The sequence below is a fragment of the Grammomys surdaster genome, unplaced genomic scaffold, assembly GCF_004785775.1.
Source record: "Grammomys surdaster isolate TR1022 unplaced genomic scaffold, NIH_TR_1.0 324, whole genome shotgun sequence".
Classification (NCBI taxonomy): domain Eukaryota; kingdom Metazoa; phylum Chordata; class Mammalia; order Rodentia; family Muridae; genus Grammomys; species Grammomys surdaster.
The window spans coordinates 875999-900627 of NW_021604743.1; the positions used below are offsets into that span (position 1 = coordinate 875999).

General features: G+C 42.5%; 1 protein-coding gene across 1 annotated transcript in view; it reads right to left on the reverse strand.

Annotated features, from left to right (window-relative positions):
- The window catches only part of Asxl2 (ASXL transcriptional regulator 2), a 75839-nt gene extending 64279 nt beyond the window's left edge, over nucleotides 1-11560 (reverse strand). Inside the window, exon 1 of the mRNA XM_028778091.1 lies at nucleotides 11222-11560. Within this exon, the coding sequence (XP_028633924.1) occupies nucleotides 11222-11278 (57 nt within the window). The 5' untranslated portion in view covers nucleotides 11279-11560. The remainder of the gene's footprint in view (nucleotides 1-11221) is intronic.
- Between the last annotated feature and the right edge of the window lie 13069 nt (nucleotides 11561-24629).

Sequence of the window (24629 nt, forward strand, 5' to 3'; positions counted from 1 at the left end):
TAGGGTGTTCTAGGGAGGGGAAATGGGATGACATCTGTATTGTAAATAAATATCCAATAAATAAATTTTTAAATTAAAAAAATAAAATGGAAATAAAATAATAATAATAATAAAAATAATAATAATAAAAACAGACATTCTCTCACTTGGGCCTAGGGCTAAACAATAGGTTGGACTGGATGTTGGCCGAAAACCTGTCAGTGTTTCTTCCCCACCCCAAGATTACAAGCATACAATACCATATGGTTTTTATGTGGGTGCTGAAGATCCAAACTCAGGTATTTATGTAGGTAGTAGGCACTTGACCTATTGAACCATCTTCCTAGCATTGTTTTGTTTTGCTTTGTTTTTGGAATGAGGTCTCATGTAGCCTTAAGAGCCTTTAAACTCAAAATCCAGCCTCCATATGCCCCAAATATTGAGATTATATATAGGTCCATGCACTATGTCCTGCTTCTACCATACCCAATTTTGAACTGAATTCTTTGCCATAATAAATGATAATTATTAGTATGACTAAAAGCTGAACCCTATGTGTCTTACAGAATCAAACCTGGAGGTGGTTATCAGGATCTCTCCCACAAAAAGAAACTGAAGAGTCTGTTGCTAAGAGACAATGTTCTAAAAAAAATAGCTGAAAGTTTTTAAGGCAGAAAAGAAGTGTTTTCAGAAAGAATATAAACAATAAATAGTGAAAGAACAAGTCAGGCACACTGACCTACTCCAGCACTTCAGAGGCAGAATGATCAGAAGTTCAAGGTTATCCTTAACTGCATAGGGAATTTACACTACTGTGGGCTACATGAAACCCAGGTTCAAAAAATATAAAAGTGACATACATAACATGCAGGGGGTTGGGGAGTTAGAGAGAAGTCTCAGTGATTAAGAGCAGTGGCTGTTCTTCCAAGGGATCTGGGTTCAATTCCCAGCAACCATGTGGCAGCTCACAACTGTAACTACAATTTCAGGGGATTCAATGCCCTCTTTTGACCTACAAGAGCACCAGATATGCACACAGTATACAAAGATACATACAGGCAAAACACCCAAACATGTAAAATAAAATAATGAATTTGAAAGATAATAATAATAGAGAGCAAATATATAGCAAGCATAATCAGTAGGCTATTCTTATGAACTTTTAATTTTTTTTCATGATAAAATGCAAAAATTATACTTTCTCATAGGCTTTCCAATTTGTAGAGTCATAAGAGAATGACAATATATACAGGTGATAGTAAAGGGAACTATACAGTGATAAGTAAAATAGTGATTCTAAACATACTCATGAGGAGAGAAGTAGGTATATACTGTATTCTCTAGCACAACAGAGAGACAGGGACAACAAACACAGTGAAACAGCTCAAAAAGAAGGTATGGTGGCTCACACCAATGATCATAGCTGAGGCTAGGTGACTGAGGCAGGAAGATCAAGAGGAACTTGAGATCATCTTGGACTAGAGTTAGAGAAAGAACCAAGTAAGTGGAAAGTTGCTCCTAAGACCCCACCCTGTCCTGGGAATCTGGTGGTTAATGATTGTTAGGAAGTAGTAAGAGGCATTTTCTTCAGTGGCTACACTGGGAAAGTGACTGACCACAATCCTGTAAATAACCCCTCATCCATGCACAGGTGTTATCAACCCAAATGAAAACTCACTGGGCAACTAAACTGTTGACAAAGAAAGTAGAAGGGGAACTAGGTGGGAGAGGAAGGTTTCAGCAGAAGATCAACAAGAATGGGTAACAGAGGATAAAAATGATAGAAATTCATCATGTACACATAAGAAAATGTAATGAAAACCATTATTATGGGCTGGTGAGATGGCTCAGTGGTTAAGAGCACTGACTGGTCTTCCAGAGGGCATGGACCTAGGTGGAGTTATCGACCTTGGCTGCAAGGAACTTGAAAGAAGAACTGCCCCTGGGCTTGCCTTGAAACATCTCCGGCCATGACCTGTGACCAAGAATGGATTATCCCACCCAACTCTGAAACTAGGAAGAGTTCGGGTGGGGTCTTTCCCTTTAAATTGAGAGCTGAACATTAAAGCATCAGAGAACTTTGTCTTGGCTTCATCTTTTCTCGCCCTCTGTCCCCCTTTCAGGTGAAACCGGTTGACTTGTGGCCGAGGACGGCTACAACGAGGTCTATTAAATTTGACTTTGCTTCTTGGAAAACTCTCAAATTTTATTAATTTGCCACTATACAGCTTCAACAACATATTTACTCTTATTCATGACTATACATTTTATTATCCAATTTAGGTAAACAATACACATTTATCTTATAATTTCTGTATGTCAGGGTTCCAAGAATATTAATTGGTCCTCTTAAAATCAAACCAAGTTGTAAAAAATAAAAAGGCAATCTAAAAGTAAAAACTCATCTGAGCCTTATAACCCTCATTCCAACGTCACTGTCTAATTAATTAATCTCTGTTGGCACTTAGCAAACATTCAACTCTTAAAGCTGCCTACCATTCCGTGCCACTGTCTTCTTTCATACAGTTTACATGCCTTTTTGCTTCTTCTGTTTGTTTTCTGAGACAAGATCTCACAACATAACCAAAAACTTAGCATGTAGACTGGCTCCAAACTCCTGGCAAATCTGCCTCATCCTCTCTGGTGTTAACCCCACACCCACTAAGACAAAAATTATTTCTCTATTTTACATTTTATATAAGGCTACAAAATATATACAAAAGAAAAGTTATTTGAAATTTTTCTTTTAAAACTCTATTTGTGTGTTTCTAATTGTGTTTGATTTATCAACATTTCTACCTTTTATTAGTTTCCTTCTAAATATTAGGGGTTTGTGTTTTGCTTGATGGTTCATACTGACTCTTGGGTTGGAGACCAACCTGTTATATATAGTAAATTCCAAATGGGTTACAAAGATTTTTATCTCAAAACCAAATACAAAAATTAGGAAGGAAGATAACAAGGGGAAAGCACCAAAACTGTCCACAGGAACAATTGTATTTGAAATTGAGTATCACTAAACCAGCTATTGAATAATTCAAACATCAGTGACTTCGACTCCTAATGGAGGCTTGGGGATGTGGCTCAGCTGGCACTCAGCTTGCCTGGGATGCAAGAAACCCTGTATTTCATTCCTAGCACTGCATGCATCCCAGCACTCAGAATCAAGAGTTCAAGGTTAAGCCAGGCATGGTGGCGCATGCCTTGCATGCCCTAAGTCATAGCACTTGGGAGGCAGAGACAGGTGGACCTCTGAGTTCAAGTGCAGCCTGGTCTATAGAGCTAGGACAGCTAGGACTACACAGAGAAACCTTGCCTCCGGGCGTGGAGTGTGAGGTGTGGGGAGGAGAATTCAAAGTTATCAGGTTATCCTCAATACAGCAAGAAGGCAGTACAAGAGGCCAGCTAATAAATAAAATCACTTAGTCTCCCCTAGACATACATCCCCTAGCCCACTCTCAACAGGGTCTCAAAGCCCAGATTCGCCTCAAATTCATTATGAAGCAGAGAATGATTCTGAACCTTTGATTACAAGAGTATGCCAACACATGAGATTATCCCATGAATTCAGTGCTGGGGACAGAACCAATTCATTAATGTTAGGCAAGCACTCTTCAGGCTGGGCTACCTCCCCACCCTACAACTTATAATCTATCTCTTTTAAAAAAAAAAAAAAAGATTTATTTATTTAATATATATGAGTACACTGTAGCTGTCTTGAGACACACCAGAAAAGGGCATCTGATCCCATTACAGATGGTTGTAAACCACCATGCGGTTGCTGGGAATTGAACTCACGACCTCTGGAAGATCAGTCAGTGCTCTTAACCACTGAGCCACCTCTCCAGCCCCAACTTACAATCTCTTAATGGGAAAAATATTCCATAAGATCCCAAAACCTAAAAAGAAGAAAAGGTAAAGGCTGAACAACTTGTCTACATTAACATTGAATGTACAGGGGATAGAGAGATGGTTCGGCAGTTAAGAACACTTCCAACTCTTGCAGAGGAACCAAGCTCAGTTCCCAACACCCAAGTCAGAGATAGCTCAAAATCAACTATAACTCCAGTTCCATAGTGGTCAAATGCCCTCTTCTGATCTCTATGGGTACCAGCACAGGCATTTATAGATACACACACACAAAGTAAATCTTAAATATGTATGTGTAGGTAGGGGGTGCACACTTGAGCACATGCATAGGACAGAGGCCAGTAAGATGGGTCAGTATAAATAAATGTATCTGCTAAATAAGACTGGCAACCTGAGTTTGATGTACAAAACCCATGGAACCCACAAGAGGAGAGAATTAATTCACAAAAGTTGTCATCTGACCTTCATATGCAAGCCATGGCATACACACACCAATATTTGTACAGAAAAGAAAAATCTCCATGAATCCATTTAAAAGACAAATAGAAAAACAGATCTGTAACATAACAAAGGGCTAATTACCTTTATATATAAAACACTTAGAAATTGATGCGAGGCCAGGCAGTGGTGGCACACACCTTTAATCCCAGCACTTGGGAGTCAGAGACGGGTGGATTTCTGAGTTCAAGGCCAGCCTGGTCTACAGAGTGAGTTCTAGGACAGCCAGGGCTACACAGAGAAACCCTGTCTCGAAAAACCAAAAGAAAAAAAAAAAAAAAGAAAGAAAGAAAGAAAAGAAAGAAAAACAAAACAAAAAAACCCAGAAATTGATGTGAAGGAAATTTATAAGGAAATTCCAACACTGGGAAGGTAAATGTCTTTAAAAAAAAAAAAAAAAAAAACACACACACACAGAAAGGCAGACCAGGAAATAGGGGCTGGAGAGAGAGAGCTCAGTAGTTAAGAATGTTCTTCCAGGAACGAAGTTCAGTTTCAGTACCCATGCCAGGCAGCTTACAGCTGCTCCAGTTCCAGCTCCAGGGTATCTAACACCCTCTCTTCTAGATTCTACAGGTACCTGCACACACATGGCATACATACATAAAGACAAACACATACATATAAATAAAAATTAAAAAAATTAAAGGACAGGAAATAAGGTAGAAAAAAGACAAAGATAAGATCTGAATAGTCAAGTTTACTGGTAAAAAATACAAATAACCAGGCATGTTGGTATACTTCTACAATCCCATATACTCCGTAGACTGATGCAAGACCAGCTTGGGCTACACAGTTGAGTTCAAGTCTAGCCTTGGCAACTTAGTAAGACTGTCTCAAAATTTTAATTGGGGCGGGGTGGGGGGAGGCACATCGCTATGAATGTACATTAATACAGCACTCGCCTAGCAAACACAAGGCCCTAAATTCAATCCCCAATACAAGAAGTAGGAAGTGGAATATAGCAACAGTCAATAATACCCACTAGCCATATACTGCTACTTACAAGTAGTTACAATTAAATAAAAATTTTAAATGCAGTTCTTAATCACACTAGCCATTTTAGGTGCTCATGTGATGAGTGTTTTTAGCATATGACAACACAGGTACCATTATATTCTGATATAAAGTACTTCCCCAAAGGGCTCAAGTGTTGAAGGATTGGTTCCTAATGAGACAGTGTTCAGGTAGGAGGATTCAGGAAAGCGAATGGACCATGAAGCCATGACTTCATCAAAGGATAAATTCATTGATGGATTTGCAATCTGATAAATGTTAAAAGAGGTAGGCCTGGTTTTAAGAAGTATGTCCTAGGCAGGCGTTGGTGGACCACATCTTTAATCCTAGTACCCTGGAGACAGCAGCAGATGGAAGTAAGGATGCCAGCCTAGTCTACAGACCAAGTTCCAAGACAGCTACACTGAGAAATCCTGTGTCTCGATTAATAAATCAAAACAAAACAAATAATAAAAAAGTAAGTCCTTGGAGAGAGAGCACATGTACCTTGTTCCAGTCTGTCTCTTTGTGCCTGTGTGTTGGCTTCTAGTACTTGCACACTCTCCCCAACCCTGCCACCATGAGACTTTTGTCTCAAAAAAATGTGAAGGGGGCAGCTATTTAGTTGTTGGCATAAAAAACCATCCATTATATTCATAAAGAAAGCAAATTATAGAACTTTACCTGTTTGTATATTTAGAAAAATGTCAATCACAGCTAATTTAAGTAGGATTTTTAAAAATCATTTTATCTGGTTGAGTGTTTTGTCTGTATGTACGTGCATCTCCTGCATGCCCAGTGCCCAAGGGTCAGTAGAGGGTACTGGATCACCTAGAACTGGAGTTATGGTTGTGAGCCACCATGTGGGTGCTGGGAACTGAACCTGGGTCCCTCTGCAAGAAAAACAAGTAAGTGCTCTTAACCACTGAGCATCTATCTCTCCAGCTCCAAGCTGAACATTTTGGTATTTTAGTGTGCACATTTTCTTTTCTTTTCTTTTCTTTTCTTTTTTTTTCTTTTCTTTTCTTTTCTTTTTCGAGACAGGGTTTCTCTGTGTAGCCCTGGCTGTCCTGGAACTCACTCTGTAGACCAGGCTGGCCTCGAACTCAGAAATCCACCTGCCTCTGCCTCCCAAGTGCTGGGACTAAAGGCATGCGCCACCACCGCCCGACCTAGTGTGTATATTTTCAGGAGACTAAACTCATCTGTCCTCATTTTTAAATAGTGAAAATATATAAATTTTAAAAATTGGTTTGTTTTTTATTTCTGAGGAAGTTTCACATAGCCCAGGCTGGCCTCAAATTCTATGTAGCTGAAGCTAGCCTTGAATTTCTGATCTTACTGGATTTACATAAACACGAGCAACTATGGGGCTTCTATATTTGATTTAAAGCATGTAATACTATTTAAGTCATATTGAAAAGTTTTTAAATTTAGTAACATGGAGCAAAACTAAAAACATAATGAATTATATATTGCACCAAAAGCAAGAAAATGTGCTCGTTCGTTCGTTCGTTCGTTCATATATATATATATATCTCCAAAAACTTTAGTGTGCTAAATTCTACCATGTGGAAAGAATATGAAAGTATAGGGGTAGTCAGAACTTTTGTAAAATAACAAAGGCAGGCTTTTGTATTGATCAATTTCTATAGTCATGTTTCCACTTCCTACCACATAGTTTCTTTTTATTTTCTTTAGTGTAGGAATAGATAGAATCTCACCCTGCAATCCAAGCTGGCCTCAAACATTGAGACCTTCTACTTGAGCTTCCGAAGTGTTGAATTTTAGGTATGTGCTACAAAACCCTAGCTCTTAACAAAACCAGGTGTGGGGATTGCACACCTGTTAGTCTCAGCACTTGGGAAGTAGAGATAGGAGAATCAGTCATCCTCAGCTACTGGGAATTTGAGGTCAACTTGAGTTACATGAACCCATGTTAAAACAAACAAAAAAACCAGAGTGTCACTTCACTGATAACAAAACTGCATTGACCTCTTAAAGGCAGATAAAAATCTGTGAAGGAAAAAGAAGTGGGGGTTTGGGGGAATTGGAGAGATAGCTCAGAGGTTAAGGGCATTGACTGCTCTTCCAGAGATTCTGAGTTCAATCCCAGCAACCACACGGTGGCTCACAATCATCTGTAATGAGACCTGGAGCTCTCTTCTGGCATGCAGGCATACATGCAGATAGGAAGCTGAATATATAATAAATAAATCTTTAAAAAAGAAAAGAAAAAGCAGTAGGCAGCTCTGCAAATTTGAGAGTGTTTTGTCAAGTTTTCATAATCTAGGAGATACAGCAGTAGCTCCTTTTGTAGCAAACACTTTTTTTTCAACATTTTTTTAATTTTTTGGAAATAGAACCCAGTTACCTAGGCCAATCTGGCTTTGTTATCAAGATATTTTTGCCTCTCCCACAAGATGCTGGATTGCAACCCTGTCCCAACATAGTCCTCTAGAAACTGTTAACTTAAATATCCAAAGTAGTTATTCTCCTGGAGACAGGAGACTTTTCAAGACAGGGTTTCTCTGTGTAGCCTTGGCCATTCTGGAACTCTCCCTGTAGGCCTTGAACTTAAGAGATCTGTCTGCCTCTGCCTCCCAAGTGCTGGGACGAAAGGTGTGTGCCACTACTGCCCAGCTCCGAAACAGATTTTTATTTTGTTTTGCCTTCAAGACAGGGGGTATGTAGACTTTCAGGATAGAAATAAAAACAGGACAGAGGAACAGCAAATTGGCTCAATGGATAAAGCACTTACAGAACAAACATTAGGCCCAGAGTTCAGATGGCAAAAGACAGAAAAATCAGAGTGTGGGGGCTCCAAAGATAGCTCAGTGGATAAAGGCACTCTTCCAGAAGGCCAAGGTTCAGATCACAACCATCTGTAACTATAGTTTCAGGGGGCCAGAGGCACTCTTCTGACCCCAGGTATGCATGTGGTGCAAAGACACACATGCAGACAAAATACTCATATATATACTACAATTATTAAAAGTCCAAGTGCATGGTGGCCCTATCTTATAACACCAGTGCTTGGAAAGTAGAGATGGGGGCAAGCTGGCCAGCTACTCATGTAGAGCAACTGGGAAGCGTCCATTTTAGTGACAGACCTTGCCTCAGTAAATAAAATGAGAGAAGCACCTAATTTCATCCTCTGGCTCCCACTGCACATTTAGACACACATACACATCCCTCCTCACAAAAAGATGCATAAAAGTAAAAGAAAGGAGGTGGTTTTTTTTTTTTTTGTTTGTTTGTTTTCGAGACAGGGTTTCTCTGTGTAGCCCTGGCTGTCCTGGAACTCACTCTGTAGACCAGGCTGGCCTCGAACTCAGAAATCCACCTGCCTCTGCCTCCCAAGTGCCCTGGGACTAAAGGCGTGAGCCACCACCGCCCGGTGAGTTGTTTTTTTTTTTAATGTGGAAAACGGGCCCATGGTGAGATAACTATCTAAAGGTGCCTTTCTGTACAAGTGCTCTTACCCCTAAGCCAGCTCTCCATCCTACTTTCTGTCTTTTAAACACTATTATTCACAAAGGTAGCTGGTGCACAAAATAAACAAATATTCTCACTGTAAGAAATCAAACAGGGGCAAAATTATTCTTCCCATTTGTCACAATTTCCTAACCATTAAACTATTTAGCTCAGATAGGTTATAATTCACAAGGTGCTGTAGTACATGATTATAATCCCAGTCTAAGGTTGGTCTGGTCTACATAAAGAGCTCTTAACTAGTAAGGGCGACAGAACGTACTTTCAAAAGAGAGACTGTGGAGATGCCTGTGATCTTACCACTTTGAATGCTAAAGCCTGCCTAAGCTGCAAAGTGAAACTTGGTCTCAAAAACTAAAGCCTAATAAATAAATAATGATGTCACGGACACTTAAAATTAATTCACATAATTAGTTTGGGGATTTTCATGTTTTAACTAAAATCGAATCTTCTCTTTTATTAACAGCAAGCGGTCATGAGGTGTCCCTGAAGTAGGAAGTAAACTTCTGTGGAAGAGAAACTCCTCACCACCAAAAAACTTATTTCTAGAGTTGTCTTTTAGAGGACACTACCAGTAAAGTCACAAAAACATACTCTGAGTGGGCTGGGGGTGTAATTCAAGTGGTAAAGCATTTGCCTATAACACATGATGCTCTGGGCTCTATCCTCAGAATCCCATAAAACTGGGCATGGTGGTGCATGCCTACAATCCCAGCACTCAAGGGGCAAAGGCAGGAAGACTGCTGCCAACTTTAGGCCATCATTTATGTGAAATGTAATCCTCTAAATTAAATAAATAAATAAATAAATAAATAAATAAAGGAAAAACACTCAAGAAAAAATGCACGTGGCTTATAAAAACAAAATACAGGTTGAATAAACAGTATGATTCAAATTTAGGAAAATAAGACTAGGCAATAAAGGAATGAACTAAGTTATTTTCTTCATATTTTTCTAAATTTCCCTGTGATAAACATTACTTTTGAATTCTGCAAGTCTCATCTAAAAAATAAACAAGGAGTCAGTCAGTGGTGGTTCACACTTTTAATCCCAGGACTTGGGAGGCAGAAGTGGGAGGATCTCTGAAGTCAAAGCCAGTCTGGTCTACAGAGTTCCAGGACAGAGAAACCCTGCCTCAAAAAATAAATTACTAAGCAAACAATCCAGGACTATCGAGATTACTCGGTGGGTAAATGTGCTGGCCAGCAAGCCTGATAACCTGAGTTCGAGCCGAACAACCCACAGCAACTCCTACAAGTTGTCCTATCACCTCTACATGTGTGCTCCATGGCCACATACACACTCCATCCCTAATACACATACACACACACACACACACACACACACACACACCTACCTTTCGAAAGAAGAAAATAACACGAATAATCAATCTTTAAAGGTTCACTTACTAGGACACACTTGTTGCCCACTATTAAAGAGGTTGAAATGCTACTGCTCAATGTCCTATTGTTTTTCTGTTACACCTTCAACGAAGGAACTTCAATTTCTCCTTAAGGTTCCTTTTCTTCGAAAATACAAGTTTTCAATATTTCAAAACAAGGTTTCTCACAAATATTCATTGTTAAATAACTTCTAAATTCCGTATTACAAAACTGGCGTGAGGGGCACTAATCACAATTTTGTTGGTCCGGTCCACCTTCACTTTAGCTTTAAAAAAGAAAAAAGAAAAAAAAAAGAAGAAAAAGAAAGAAAGCCAATAAACTACACGTCCCACCATGCATTGCTGCCATACTCAGACTAGGTCTCTACGGAAACAGAAAAAAAAAAAAAATTCTCCGAGTCCCACCTGTTACTTCGTTTCTAAACACCTCCTGCACTTTCAGCTCCGACTGCAAACACAAAAGCCTCGTGACCTCACATTGGCTTCCAGAGCCAGATAAGCTGGCCCCCCCCTCCCGGTCTGGCGGCCGGTCTGCCTCGGCGGAGAACGCCACCGAGCTCCAGCGCTCCCCTCTCCTTTCCGGGGCTGGAAGCACGCACAAGCTGCCTCCTGTCTACATCCAATCGGGGATCTCCAAGGCGCACAAGGGAGAAGAACCGGTTACTGGGCAAGCACAACACACTGGGCCGAGACAAGGGCTAACAGTGTGGGGGCGACAGCGACATGACCCCGACAGGCAACCTCTGAACACCGAGGGGTCCTGTCGTAGCCACCGCCACAAGCGGCAGCCGCGCGACGGATCGCTCGCGCCGACTCCTCGGTCTCCTCACGGCTCACCAACGCGACCCTAACCGCTCTCTGCGCGCGCTTTCGTGCTCCTCAACCCGGTCGCGGGGCCAAGTGACCTCCCTTTCCCTGCGACCGGTGGCCGGCGAGAAAACCAACTCCTGCCGGCCTTTCTCTCTGCTCTCTCCTCCTTACCGTCTTGGCGGCCTCCGCCCAGGTCCTGCCCTTCTTCCTACGTCCCTTTTCCCTCATGTCGGTTCTTGAACTGCCTGGGAGGCTTCCGTGCCCCGGCTCCGGCTGCGTTCCCTTGCCTGCTGCGCCCTGCACTGCTTTTCCCGCGGTGCTGGGAAAGGTGGAAGAAAGGGGAAGTCGGACCGGGAAGCAACTCGCCGAGGAAGCGGCCGCGGAGGCGCGCAGTGGAGGGGGGGGTCTACGGGGCGGCCAGTCCTGCTGCCGTTGCCACTGCTACCGCCGCTGCCATATTGGGTTCTTACTGTACAGGCAGCCGCTGTGGTCATGTGATCCCTCCCGCGCGGCCGTCACTACTGTACGCAGCAAGCCGCGCGAACGAGCGCGCACTTGCGCGCGCCCCCAGCCTCAGCACGGGAGCCGGCTGTATGAAGCGGTTAGCCGCGCCCCTGTACTTCCGGTCTCTGGGGCTCCTCGCGCGCATGCGCATGATAGAAGGCCGCCCTAGTCTGTGGGTCGGATGTCTGGCGGTCACACCCACCACTGAGATCTGCGGGCGGAAGCGGAATCTGCTTCTTCCGGGAAACGCTGATTGTGCTGTTGCGAATCCTGTGTGTTGAGGAACAGCTCTGGAGACTTAAAGAGCCCGACGCTCAAGTGATATTGCCAACTACCATTCCAATAAAGTTGTTTCATTTTGTTGTGGTACAGGCTCAGGTAAGGCGGACCTTAAACTCCCAACTTCGGTTTCCCTTTTACTGGTAGTTACAGGCATGCACCACCTTGCCCTCAAGTTCATTTTTACAAAGCTTATCTTTGAAGACGTACCGCATGCAGTTCTCGTCTATTATTAATCTGATGAATAGATGAGACAGGTTAGATTGGTTTACCAACTCCCGAGTATAGGATGTGAATATTACCAAAAACTAGGTGTTAGCTTCCAAGCCTTGCCTCGCAAACTAAGAGACGTTTTTAGGCCAGTAGAAAACACATTTATGTTTGTACGTGTGATTGGTGTCATCAAAGAAGTGTGTTTTATCTCAGTGAACTAAGCTCATTGCACAGAGCCTATATGTATCAGGCATCCGTTAAATATTCGTTGAATGATTCAGCTATGTCAAGAACTATTCATTATTGGTAATGTCAGTAACACCCTCCTGAATAATCCAGAACATAGTATTTTACCTTCCATTATCTGTTCTTGTAAACAATATAGAATGAATGCATAGGGGCTAGGGATGTAGCTCAATGGAAAATCTCTGCCTCCCGTGGCTAATGGGGATTGAACCTGCAGCCTAGTACAAGCCTTCTACCACTCAGCTGTACTCCCTGCCATTTTGTTGTTTTTACTTAAGAGGCAGAGTCTCCCTGAGTTATCCAGACTGTTCTTAAATTCATTCTGTAACTTAGGCAAGCTTTAACCTTACCATCCAAATTACTCAGCCTTCATTGTACCTGGGATTAGAGGCCTTCACCATGAAGTCACATCTCTAGTGATAACTTATTGCCTAGCATGTAGGAGATCCCTAGAAGGATTTTAGCAGTTCATAGAACCCCTTATTGTTGGCAATATTTATTGTGTCAAAAATTGTCCTGTGGTGCATCCTTGCCATCTAAGCACTGAGGAGATTAGAAGCATAAGGTTATCCATAAAGTCTGCTACAGAGCAAGTTCCAGGCCATCCTTGAGACTTTATCTCAAAAAAGAACCATTAACAATGTATGTGTGTGATAAATGTGGATTCCTTTTTTGCTTTTTAAAACAGTGTCTTTCTCTGTAGCCCTGGCTTCTCTGGAACTTTGTATGAAGGGTAGGCTAGACTCGAACTCACAGAAATTACTTGCCTCTGCCTCCTGAGTACTGGTATGCATCACCACACTCAGCCTACATTTAGATGTTTTTGAGAAAAAAGTTGATAACCTTTCCACAATTTTTAAATTTATTTTTACTTGCTTTTACTAGGGACCAAATCCAGGACTTCAACTTGTAGACAAGTGTTCAACCACTGAGCTTACTACCTTTATCCCTCAGTTCAAAACAGGTATGTTAACCAAAAAGAAAAAAAAAAGTTAGTAAGTTTGAAAGACCATCAGCTATTAGTCACAGGTCTTTGGCAATTGATAATGGATATATACATTTAGCAATTCCTTTAATAACTCAGAGCACTGTACTAAGATTCATGGTATGTACCTCCTCAGTACAAAGCCTGTGTCTTTAGTCAGTTCAGGAAGACCAACTCAAGCTTAAGCAAGAAGCTTGAGGCCCTAGCCATAGTCTTAACCGATTTGCAATCTCAAACATGTTAGCCTAAAGTCAGGGCATGACCGGGAACAGAACTGGCTATACTTTGGTTCTGCTCAAAGTCCATCCCTCTGACTCTGTAGAGCAATAGTGTTGGTGCTGTGTGACAGACTTTTCCTGGGGACACAGAGACATAACACACTCATCTACTCACTATGGAAAGAGAGCCCATAACAGACCAAAGTAAGGATTGCACCAATGTACAGTTTGATGAACCAGTGACTTTTGTGTTAGGGTTACTAACAAGAATGTAGGTGGCAAAAGCAGCTTCAGCACCAGAAAGCCCAACCCAGCATGGCTGCCAGCTTGGAAACCTGCAGCCCTGGAGGTTTCTCTTTCCAGCTTGACAGAATGTCTATCTCTTTAGATGGTTTCCCTGACCAGAATCTTAACCCCAGCAACTGTTTACCCCATGTATACTATTGGTAGGCACTCTCAAGAATCTTTCAGTTTGGATTGGTTTGGGGTGGTGGTGTTATTGTTGCTGTTCTCTGGGTATAGGATCTTGTTTACCACCTGAGTCTCCTGAGCTTCCTTTTCCCTCCTGGAGCAAATGTTTCAATTTGGAGGAAATATTGCAATCGGAAGGAATATGCTCTACAGCAAATGGCTGTGTAGAACAATACTAGATAGGTCTTGGCCAGAATTCCCATCTGACTGCTTTACACGTGTGGGAACTTGGACATGCCACTTCACCTGTCAGAGTTTTCTCTGCTAGGGTGGATGTCTGTCTGTCTGTGTGTGTCTCTCTCTCTCCCCCCTCCCCCCTCTTTTTCTCCCCACGCCGCCCCCCACCCCCGTGTGTGTGTAGAGAGAGAGAGAGAGAGGTCTCTGTTTAAAAGAACACATGTAAAAATGCCTGGCACATCAATGAATATGAACTATTGTATCTTTTTATGCCTTATTATCAAAAAGAGCAAAATCACGTCTTTTTGTCCTGTCTGTGGAATTGGCCAGTTCCCTACTAAGTGCAACAAGATTTAGCCTATGTAGGGTTATGGCCAGCAGGAGCCAAGAGCAAAGGAGAGGACAGATGGTCTGTTAAAATACAGCCTTTACATAATACAGAACCAGACACAATGAGAAGCAGAGGCAGGAGGATTGTAGATTCTAAACATCATTTTCAACTATGAATTAAATACTGGACACTGGAAGAGAACGTGAACACGTCTGCATGGTCATTGCTATCTTTGCAGTACCATGTAGTAGAAACAGTTTGATTTATGTATTTTATTATGCTGTGGCACACATGTGAGGTCAGAGAGCAACTTTAAGGATTTAATTCTCTTATCAGGCTTAGCAACAAGGGCCTTAACCTGCTGAGTTGACTCAGCTGGCCAACAGATGCATTTTATGGTCTCACTACCACAGATATTTTTTGGGTTTTTGGTTGGTTGGTTGGTTGGTTTGGGGTTTTGTTTGTTTGTTTGTTTGTTGGTTGGTTGGTTGGTTTTAATGCCTGCCTGGATGCTGTCATGCCCTGCCTTGATGATAATGGACTGAACCTCTAAACCTGTAAGCCAGCCCCAATTAAATGTTGTCGTATAAGAGTTGCCTTGGTGTGGAGCAGAGACTGAAGGAAAGGGCATCCAGAGACTGCCCAACCTAGGATCCATCCCATATACAGTCACCAAACCCAAACACTATTGTGGATGCCAAGAAGTGCATGCTGACGGGAGCCTGATATAGCTGTCTTCTGAGAGGGTCTTCCAGAGCCTGACAAATACAGAGGCGGATGCTCGAAGCCAACCATTGGACTGAGCACAGGGTCCCCAATGGAGGAGTTAGAGAAATGACTGAAGGGACTGAAGGGGTTTGCATTCCCATAGGAAGAAACAACAATATCAACCAACCAGAACCCCCAGAGCTCCCAGGGACTAAACCACCAACCAAGGAGTACACATGGAGGGACCCATGGCTCCAGCTGCATATGTAGCAGAGGATGGCCTTGTTGGGCATCAATGGGAGGAGAAGCCCTTGGTCCTGTGATGCCCCAGTGTAAGGGAATGCCAGGGTAGGGAGGTGGGAGTGGTTGGGTGGGTAAGGTCACGCCCTCATAGAAACAGGGAGTGGGGAGATGGGATAAGGGGTTTGGGGGGTGGGGGGTTGACCGGGAAAGAAAGGGGATAACATTTGAAATGTAAAGAAAATATCCAATTTAAAAAAAAAAAAGGGCTGGAGAGATGGCTCAGCGGTTAAGAGCACTGACTGCTCTTCCAGAGGTCCTGAGTTCAAATCCCAGCAACCACATGGTGGCTCACAACCATCCATAATGAGATTCGATGTCCTCTTCTGGTGTGTCTGAAGATAGCTACAGTGTACTCATAATAAAATAAATAAATCTTAAAAAAAAAAAAAAAAGAGAGAGAGATGTCTTGGTCATGATGTCTGTTCACAACAGTAAAACCGTAACTAAGATATCCCCAGATCAGGTGGTTCTCAATTGCACAATTTTAATTCCAGCTCCAGAGCATTTGATGTCTTCTTCTGGCCTCTAGAAGCAGCTGTGTTCATGTGTGTATAGCCACACAGAGACATGTGGGTTTTTTGTTTGATAGGGTCTCTGTATATAGCTCTGGCTGGCCTGGAACTTATTATGTTGACTAGCCTGGTCTCAAATTCACAGAGATCTACCTGCCTCTGCCTCTTGAGAGCTCGGGTTAGAGGTGTGCACCATCATCATACCAGGTTAAAATAATTTTTTTTCTTGCCGGGCAGTGGTGGCGCACGCCTTTAATCCCAGCACTTGGGAGGCAGAGGCAGGTGGATTTCTGAGTTCAAGAGTTCGAGGCTAGCCTGGTCTACAGAGTGAGTTCCAGGACAGCCAGGACTACACAGAGAAACCCTGTCTCAAAAAAACAAAAAAAAGAAAAAAAAAAAAAAGAGAGTGCTTACTGGTTATTTGTGAAAGACTATGATTTAAATGTTAAGAATAAAGAAATATGGGGCTGGAGGGATGGCTCAGTGGTTAAGAGCACTGACTGCTCTTCCAGAGGTCCTGAGTTCAATTCCCAGCAACCACATGGTGGCTCACAACCATCTGTAATGGGATCTGATGCCCTTTTCTGATGTGTCTGAAGAGAGCAATGGTGGTGTGTTCATATATATAAAATAAATAAATAAATCTTTAAAAAAAAAAAGAATAAAGAAATATGCCAGATGTATAAGGCTCTATAATCATGAAACTTTATTTGAATGAACATAGGGGAGAAATAAATATAAAAGGCACTATCAGAACTGGAATTGAAGAACTAGGCTTGATGCTGGGTACAGTAGGGTTGGGAGGTGAAAACCAGCTCCAGCTACATACCAAGTATGCATGAGCACCCTGGGCCACATATGGCTCTCCCTCACAAATAAGGGCTCCAGAGATGGTTGACCATTAAGAGCACGGACTGCTCTTGCAAAGGATCCAAATTCAATTCCCAGCACACCCACATGAAATCAACAGCTATCTGCAATTCCAGTTCTTGGGGTTCTGATGCCCTCTACAAGCCTCTGAGCATCCACATGCATTTGGAATACACATAGATTTTTAAGAATCTCTAAGAAACAAACTTTAAACAGCAGACGGTAGTAACACACACCTTTAGTCTCATGCATGAGGCAGAGGCAGGTGGAGGCCAATCTGGTCTACAGATAGAGTTCTAGAACAGCCAGGACAACACAAGAGAAACCCTGCCTCAGAAAAAGACAAAACAAAAAGTCTACTAGTTAGTATGGTAGTATGTGACTGGGTGTGAGCACCCATAATCCACAAAGAAAGCAACTTGGAATTTCACATTAGGTTGAAGCAGAAGACAGAGAAGGCAAGGTACTAACCTTATAAAAACCAAGATATGGAACATTCCAGCAGTTCTTAACCTATGGGTCATGACTCCTTTGACAAACTTCTACTTCCAAATATATTTACATTACAATTCATAACAATAGCAAAAGGACAGCTATGAAGTAGCAAGGAAAGTAATTTTATGGTTGGAGGCCACCACAACATTAGGAACTGCGTTACAAGGCTGTGGCATTAGGATGGTTTGAAAACCACTGAGCAGCCAGGCGGTGGTGGCGCATGCCTTTAAGCCCAGCACTTGGGAGGCAGAGGCAGGTGGATTTCTGAGTTCCAGGCCAGCCTGGTCTACAGAGTGAGTTCCAGGACAGCCAGGGCTATACAGAAAAACCCTGTCTCGAAAAACCAAAAAAAAAAAAAAAAAAAGAGAGAGAAAGAAAAAGAAAAGAAAACCACTGAGCTAATGGGAAAAGTGACACCCAAAGTCCCTCCCACAGCAGAGAGTCCTTATAACCATGAAACAGGAAGACATTTTTAAAAGAGTCGAGTGGAAAAGGATGTGGGAAGAGTGGAGAAGAAGAGTAGGCCTGGGGAAGTTGAGAAGATGGAGCTTGCAGAGAACAGAATGTATGGTGTCTTCTTAGAGAAAAGAAGAAAGCATACCAAGAGAAGTGTAGTAAGGTTGGTTGGCAGCAAAGTGAGCCATCCTAAAGATGTGTGGTCATGAATTTAAACTAGAACATGCTGGCATTGTTTGGAGGGTAAATAAAATGAATGAAAGTTTCTGAGGTAGATACTAAAAAGTTAACTAGCTATCATTAGAGGCAGAATATATTGAAGTAAGGAAAATTAAGCCCATCTATTCCCCTTTGATGCTGTTGGCAACCTAGAGGAAAGATAAGTAATATACCATGTGGGGCTGGTGGGATGGCTCAGCAAGTACTGGTGCTTGCCACCAAGCCTGTTAGCCTGAGTTTGATCCTAGAACACATAGGATAGGAGGGCGGAACTGACTCCTGTAAGCTGCCCTCTGAACATATGCACACCATGGCACCTGTGCATGTACATACACACATTTAATAAAATGTTACAATCAAAGAATCCTTTAGTAATATATTGTGTCCTCTAATCTTTGATTAAAGATTAAAAGTTTTTTTTTTTTTTGGCTGGGGGAGTTTTTTGTTCATTGTTTTGGCAGGAAAGCAAGGTCTTACTATATAGCTGTAGCTGTCCTGAAATTTACTGTATAGACCAGTGAGTTCCACTGGTTGACTTTGAACTCACAGAAATTCACTTGCTTCTGCCTCCTAAGTGCTGGAATTAGAGATGTGCACCACTACACCTGACTTAAAGATGTGTCTGTCTTTGTTTTCTTTGTTACCTGTTTTTGTTTGTTTGTTTGTTTTAGAGTCTCATAATTCAGGATAGCCTTGAACTCACTTTGTAGCAGAGAATGACCTAGAACTTGTTTCTGATCCTCCTGTTTCTACCTTCTGAGTGCTAGGATTACAGATTGATCCACTATGTAGTTGCAGGGATCAAGCCTAGGCTTTAAGCACAATACATGCATTCTCCAACTGAGCCACCTTAACCCCTTAAGGTTTTCTTTTAAAGTGCATTTTATTGCATTTGGACATTTTAGCCTGACTGCTTGTGTACACCTGATACAAAATGCTATGAGTTTTGCTCTTGTGGTCTAATAAACTGGAAGTAAATCTGTTCAGCCTCTGGTAGAATCACTTCCTTGTATTCCAAATATAGGAACTTGGCTCATCTTCATGTTTCCACAGAACTTCCTCTTTTCCCGTTTGAGACAGTTTTTGTCTTGTTTGTCAGGATGGCTTAGAATGGGCTATGTACCCCAAGATAGCTTCTAATTCCTGACTTTCCTGCCTTTATCTCCTGATTGTTTCAACCACAGGTATTATCCACCATTCCAGGCCCTTTATCTTTGTGTGTGCCCGCAGGTATATGTGCATGGTGTGCTCCTGTAGAAATCCGATGCCCACCTCTGGGATCATTCCTTAAGTGCCATCTGACTTGTGTTCTCCTTGCCCTGAAGCTTGCTGATCAGGCTAGGCTGGTTGGCCAGCAGCCCAAGGTCACACTGTCTCAGCCTCCCCAGCACCAGGATTATAAACCACACCACACCTGGTTTGTTTACATAGGTGTTTGCATGAGAATTGAACTGGGGGGGTATTGTTGAGGGAGTGGAGGTGTTGTTTGTTTTAGGTTTTTCAAGACAGGATTTCTCTGTAGCACTGGCTGTCCTGGAACTCACTCACCAGGCTAGCCTTGAACTCACAGAGATCTGCTGTCTCCCAAGAACTGGAATTTTTTTATGATTATGAAGCAAGCACTTTACTGAATACATAATCTCCCTAGTCTGTCTCCCTGTCTCTTTTCTTGAGACAGGATCTCACTGGAACTATGTAGGCCAAGATGGCCTCAAACTCAGAAAGATCCACCTAGCCGGGCGGTGGTGGCGCACACCTTTAATCCCAGCACTTGGGAGGCAGAGGCAGGTGGATTTCTGAGTTCGAGGCCAGCCTGGTCTACAGAGTGAGTTCCAGGACAGCCAGGGCTACACAGAGAAACCCTGTCTCGAAAAACCAAAAAAAAAAAAAAAAGAACGATCCACCTGCCTCTGCCGTTCCAGTACTAGAATGAAAGGTGTGTGCTGCCTTCACGCCTGACCTCCCTTTTATGTTTTTGAGCATTCACAAAATATATTCTGGTAACCTTCCAAGATACTCTGAAATGTCAGTTCAGGACATTTGGTGCCAGGGAACAACACTGTACCCTAGGGCAGCACATCTGTTATACTCTCCCTTATAAAGCAGTAATGGGGGAACTCGCCCTGGGACTTCCTGTCATTTCATCTCCTTGATCTCTTTAGAAAAGTCTTCCTCTGAGCTTTGGACGTCCTGATAGCAAAAGGCATTGATGTAGAGCAGAGTGAAGTCAGTGTGAGTGTAATAGGACAAACTAGATGTGTAAGATGTGTCATGACAGGGTTCCAGCTCAGCCACCTTCCCCGTTTGGCTGTCTGGACAGACCCGGTTCTGTGGCGGTCTAAAAGCTGGGAGGCAGCAGACTCTGATATGTGGCATGCTGACCCTGGGACCAAGACTTGTCTGCTTGGAGACGATCTTGCCACTGCTCAGCCTCCAAGTTTATTCCAAGCTTGTCATCATACACTTTCCCTTTTATTCCTCACAAGAGCCCTCCAGCAAAGCTAGAAAGATGGCTCAGTGGTTAAGAGACTTTATTTTTCTTGGAGAAGATTCAAAAAAGCGTACTGAACAGCTTCTAACTGCCTGTATCTCTAGCTCCAGGGAACCTATACCTCAGACACCTGCACTCAGGTGCACATACCTACACATTACTAATAATAACAAAAATCTTTATAAAGCCAAGTATGTGGTACACGCCTTTGCTTCCAGTACTCAGAAGGCAGGGCCAGGCAAATCTCCTGAGTTGAAGGCCAGCCTGGTCTGCAAGGAAGTCCCAGACCAGCCAGATAACGCAGAGGTTAAAAATGTGTATTGCTCTTGCAGAAGACCCAAGTTTGATTCCCAGCATCAGGTAGCTCACAACTGTCTGTACCTCCAGTTCTCTGAGGCTCACTCTGGTGTTATGTAGCACTTGTGCTTGCACATACATAGATAGACACACATATATTCCCCTAATTAAAAATACAACAAATCCTGAGAGACAGACTGACTAGTGAGGAGTTGGGAAGGACTGAGAGGGACCACTCCAACCAGGGGACAGAGAGCAATGGCAAGCTGAAGCTATCTGGGGTGAGGGTGGGGGGGGGGGGACACGTAGACTGGAATCTGACCACAGGCCATCATACAGAGAGGTAGAAAAGAAGTTCAGATCTAATGTGGCTCTGATAGGCCCTCCCTAACCTTATACTCTTCCCCCATGGGGGTTGATTTCTCCAAGAAATCCCCCAATCTTCACAGTGCTTCATTCTTTTCTTTCCTCTCCTTCCTTCCTTCCTTCCTTCCTTCTTTCTTTCTTTCTTTCTTTTTCTTTCTGACAAAGCCTTAATAGGAAGCCTAGGTTCACCTCAAACAGCAGTCCTTCTGCCTCAGACATCTTAGACCACAGAAATAAGAGGTTCTAAGGTTGTAGCAAATGTGTCAGGTCTCAGTCATATTTGCTCAGCACCCAAGTTCCTGTATTTGTTGACAATCTCTTCCTGAAAGTATAGATGTTCTATCTGAAAGGTCTCCCTGTTTATGAGCAAATACTTGACTCATTCACAGGGCAGATCAAAAAAGCCAACATGTTAATCTCCTAAGCAGCAAACACCATGCAATAAACATCCAGAACTGCTGTGGACATAACGTATTTCAGTTACTTATTGCTGGCAACACACCTAACCCAAATCTAGTATCTTTTGACAACTGTTTTTTGTTGTTGTTGTCGTTGTTGTTGTTGTTGGGCAGAGTATTGTTCACCTGTAACCCAAGCACTTGGGAGGTAGAGATAGGAAGGTCAGAAGTTCAAACTCACCTTTGGTTCTTAGGGAGTTTGAGGCCAGTCTGAGATGCAGGAAACCATCACAAATCAACAAAATTGAAATAAAGTACAAAATAAAGTACAATGTAAGGTGTTGGGGACTGTTAAGCAAGTTATCCGTTTAACCTTATTTTACTTCCTGCCCCCAGACAGATGAACTTGCCTCAAACTCAGTATGCAGACCAGGTTAGCCTTCAATATATCCAGTCCTCCTGCCTCTGTTTCACAGTTGCTGGGATTACAAGTTCATACCACAGTGTCCAAAGTTTTTCCTCCTACAGGATTTTTTCAGCCTAAGCTAACCTGAAATTCACTATGTAGCCCAGGCTGGCTCCAAACTTAAAGTAATCCTCTAACCTCAACTTCTCAAGTATACTACCATTATACCTGGCTTTATGCTAATATTTTATTTCATTTTTTTGATACAGGAACTCATGTATGAAACTGGTTTCAAACTTGATATGTAGCTATGACCTTCTAATCGAACTTCTAATCCTCCTGCCTCTGCTTCCTGGGTGTTAGGGGTGGAAACCAGAGCTTCATGTACACTAGGCAAGTACTCTACCAATTGAATGATGTTCTCAGCCACAATTCTACATTTTAAATATATTTTGCTAAAACATCTCCTTTTCCCTATAATGTGACTTATTTTATCTATTTTTGGCTTTTAGAAATGGGATCTTGGCCAGGCTGTGGTGGTGCACACCTTTAATCCCAGCACTTGGGAGGCAGAGGCAGGTGGATTTCTGAGTTCCAGACCAGCCTGGTCTACAGAGTAAGTTCCAGGACAGCCAGGGCTACACAGAGAAACCTTGTCTCGAAAAACAAAACAGAAATGGGATCTCATTATGTGCAGCCTTGGCACGGAGTTCGATCTGTAGACCAGGCTGACCTCAAACTCATAGAGATCTGCCACCTGCATCTGCCTCCTGAGTGCCCGGCTGTAGAGTGTTATTCTGTGGAGGACAGCACTGATGGGTTGACGTATAAGAGGAAAGGCAGGGGAGTGAAAGCAACAGTAGATAGAAAGAATTTCATGTTTAGGACTTTCGGAAGCTTGTGCTGTATTCTGATCAGGATTTGATGAGGAAGTACACACTGTAGTCTCAGCACCTAGAGACCTGTACATTATCACAAGTTCAAGGCCAGTCTAGCTACATACAAACCAAGGCTATAAAGGAAGGACTCTATAAAAAATATATATTATTTTTTAAGGTTGGGTAGATGGATTGTGAAGAGCCTTTGGGGCTGCTTGGCAGGAATCTGACATTGCTAAGGACAAGGAAATGGGCTTTAGACTAGAATCTGACTTTGGGCCATGACAAGGAAGTAAGTTCAGGCAGGAGTCTATTTTTAGGCTAAAACAGAGAAGTAAATTCAGTCAGGAATCCAAGTCTTAGGCTAAAACAAAGAAGTAGGCCTCAGGCTTGAATATGACTGTGGGCTAGGACAGGGATGTAGGCTCAGATACTTTGTCATCTTAGAAACAGGAAGAGTGATCCTCGGATGATCGTGGGACTCTGTATACTGCCTTGTTGTTCCTTGACTGTTTGTTTTTATTGTATTATTGGTTGGTTCCTCAACCTAGAACTGACCTAAATACTTGCATGTAATTAAAAGGGTTTAAAAAAGAAAGTTGAATTAAACAAACCTGCCTTCAGCCTCAGAACTGGCTGGAATCATGGTGCAATTTTGTCTAACCGGCTCTTTTCTTTTAATCCTCACTCCTGCTCTGGAGAACCGGTTGACTGACTGAGCGGGCTTGGTCAATGGATCTACGTAGTTAAGACCACTTGTTTGAAGAGGACTCAGGTTTGATTCCTAGCACCCACATGATCCTGAAAGCCATCTTAATCCAAGTTTCAGGGGATCCACCAGGTACACACACATGCATTCAGGCAAAACATTCATACACAGAATGTAAAATAAATAACATTTAAAAATGTTTTAAAGGAAAAAGAAAAATGTTAATGAAAAAAGGTCAGTTGGCTGTGAACCTGATGACAAACAGCCACACAGAGAGAGTGTGACAGACATGGAGGCCAATTTTGCTAAAAGCACGGGCTGCCCATTGGGTCCTGCTCATGTCTACCAATTTTGTATGTCTCCTTTGCTGTGAGTCATTCACTCTGCAGTCACCTTGGATTCCAGGAACAGATCTGGTGGCGAAGTGTCTTGTGACAAGACAGACAAATCGAGTCTTCACACAGCAATGACGCCTGCCTCTCTTGTTTATGATCAAGACAAGACCTCATGTATCCTCAGCTGCCTCTGAATTCACTATGTAAAGTACGGTCTTGACCTCTGAATTCACTATGTAGTCAAGTACGGTCTTGACCTCTGAATTCACTATGTAGTCAAGTATAGTCTTGACCTCTGATCTTCCTGTTTGCTTTGCCTAAGTGTTCCATCTCCCTCAGGGCCATGTGAGTGCCAGGCAACCCTTAAAACACTAAGTTATGTCAGCTTTTTTTTTTCCTTTTTTTTCCCCCTAATTTTCACTATTACTTTTTGTTTGGTTTTGGAGGATAGACCCAATCTGTATGGACCCCCAGAATGGAATCTGTGCCTCGGGCCTCTGTTACTTGAACACGGGCTGCCTAAAGCACTATTAACAACCGATCAAGTCGTTCTCACTGTGGGGACTCAGCAGTCAGGGAATGAATGAATGATCATAATCTTTACTGATGAAGTGAGTAATATTATAAATTATTCCAACTGGCTTCCATTTTCTAGTTGTTAAGACTTTTGTATAGGCTTCTGAGCCTGGGTAGGTGTGTTCCATGGCACACC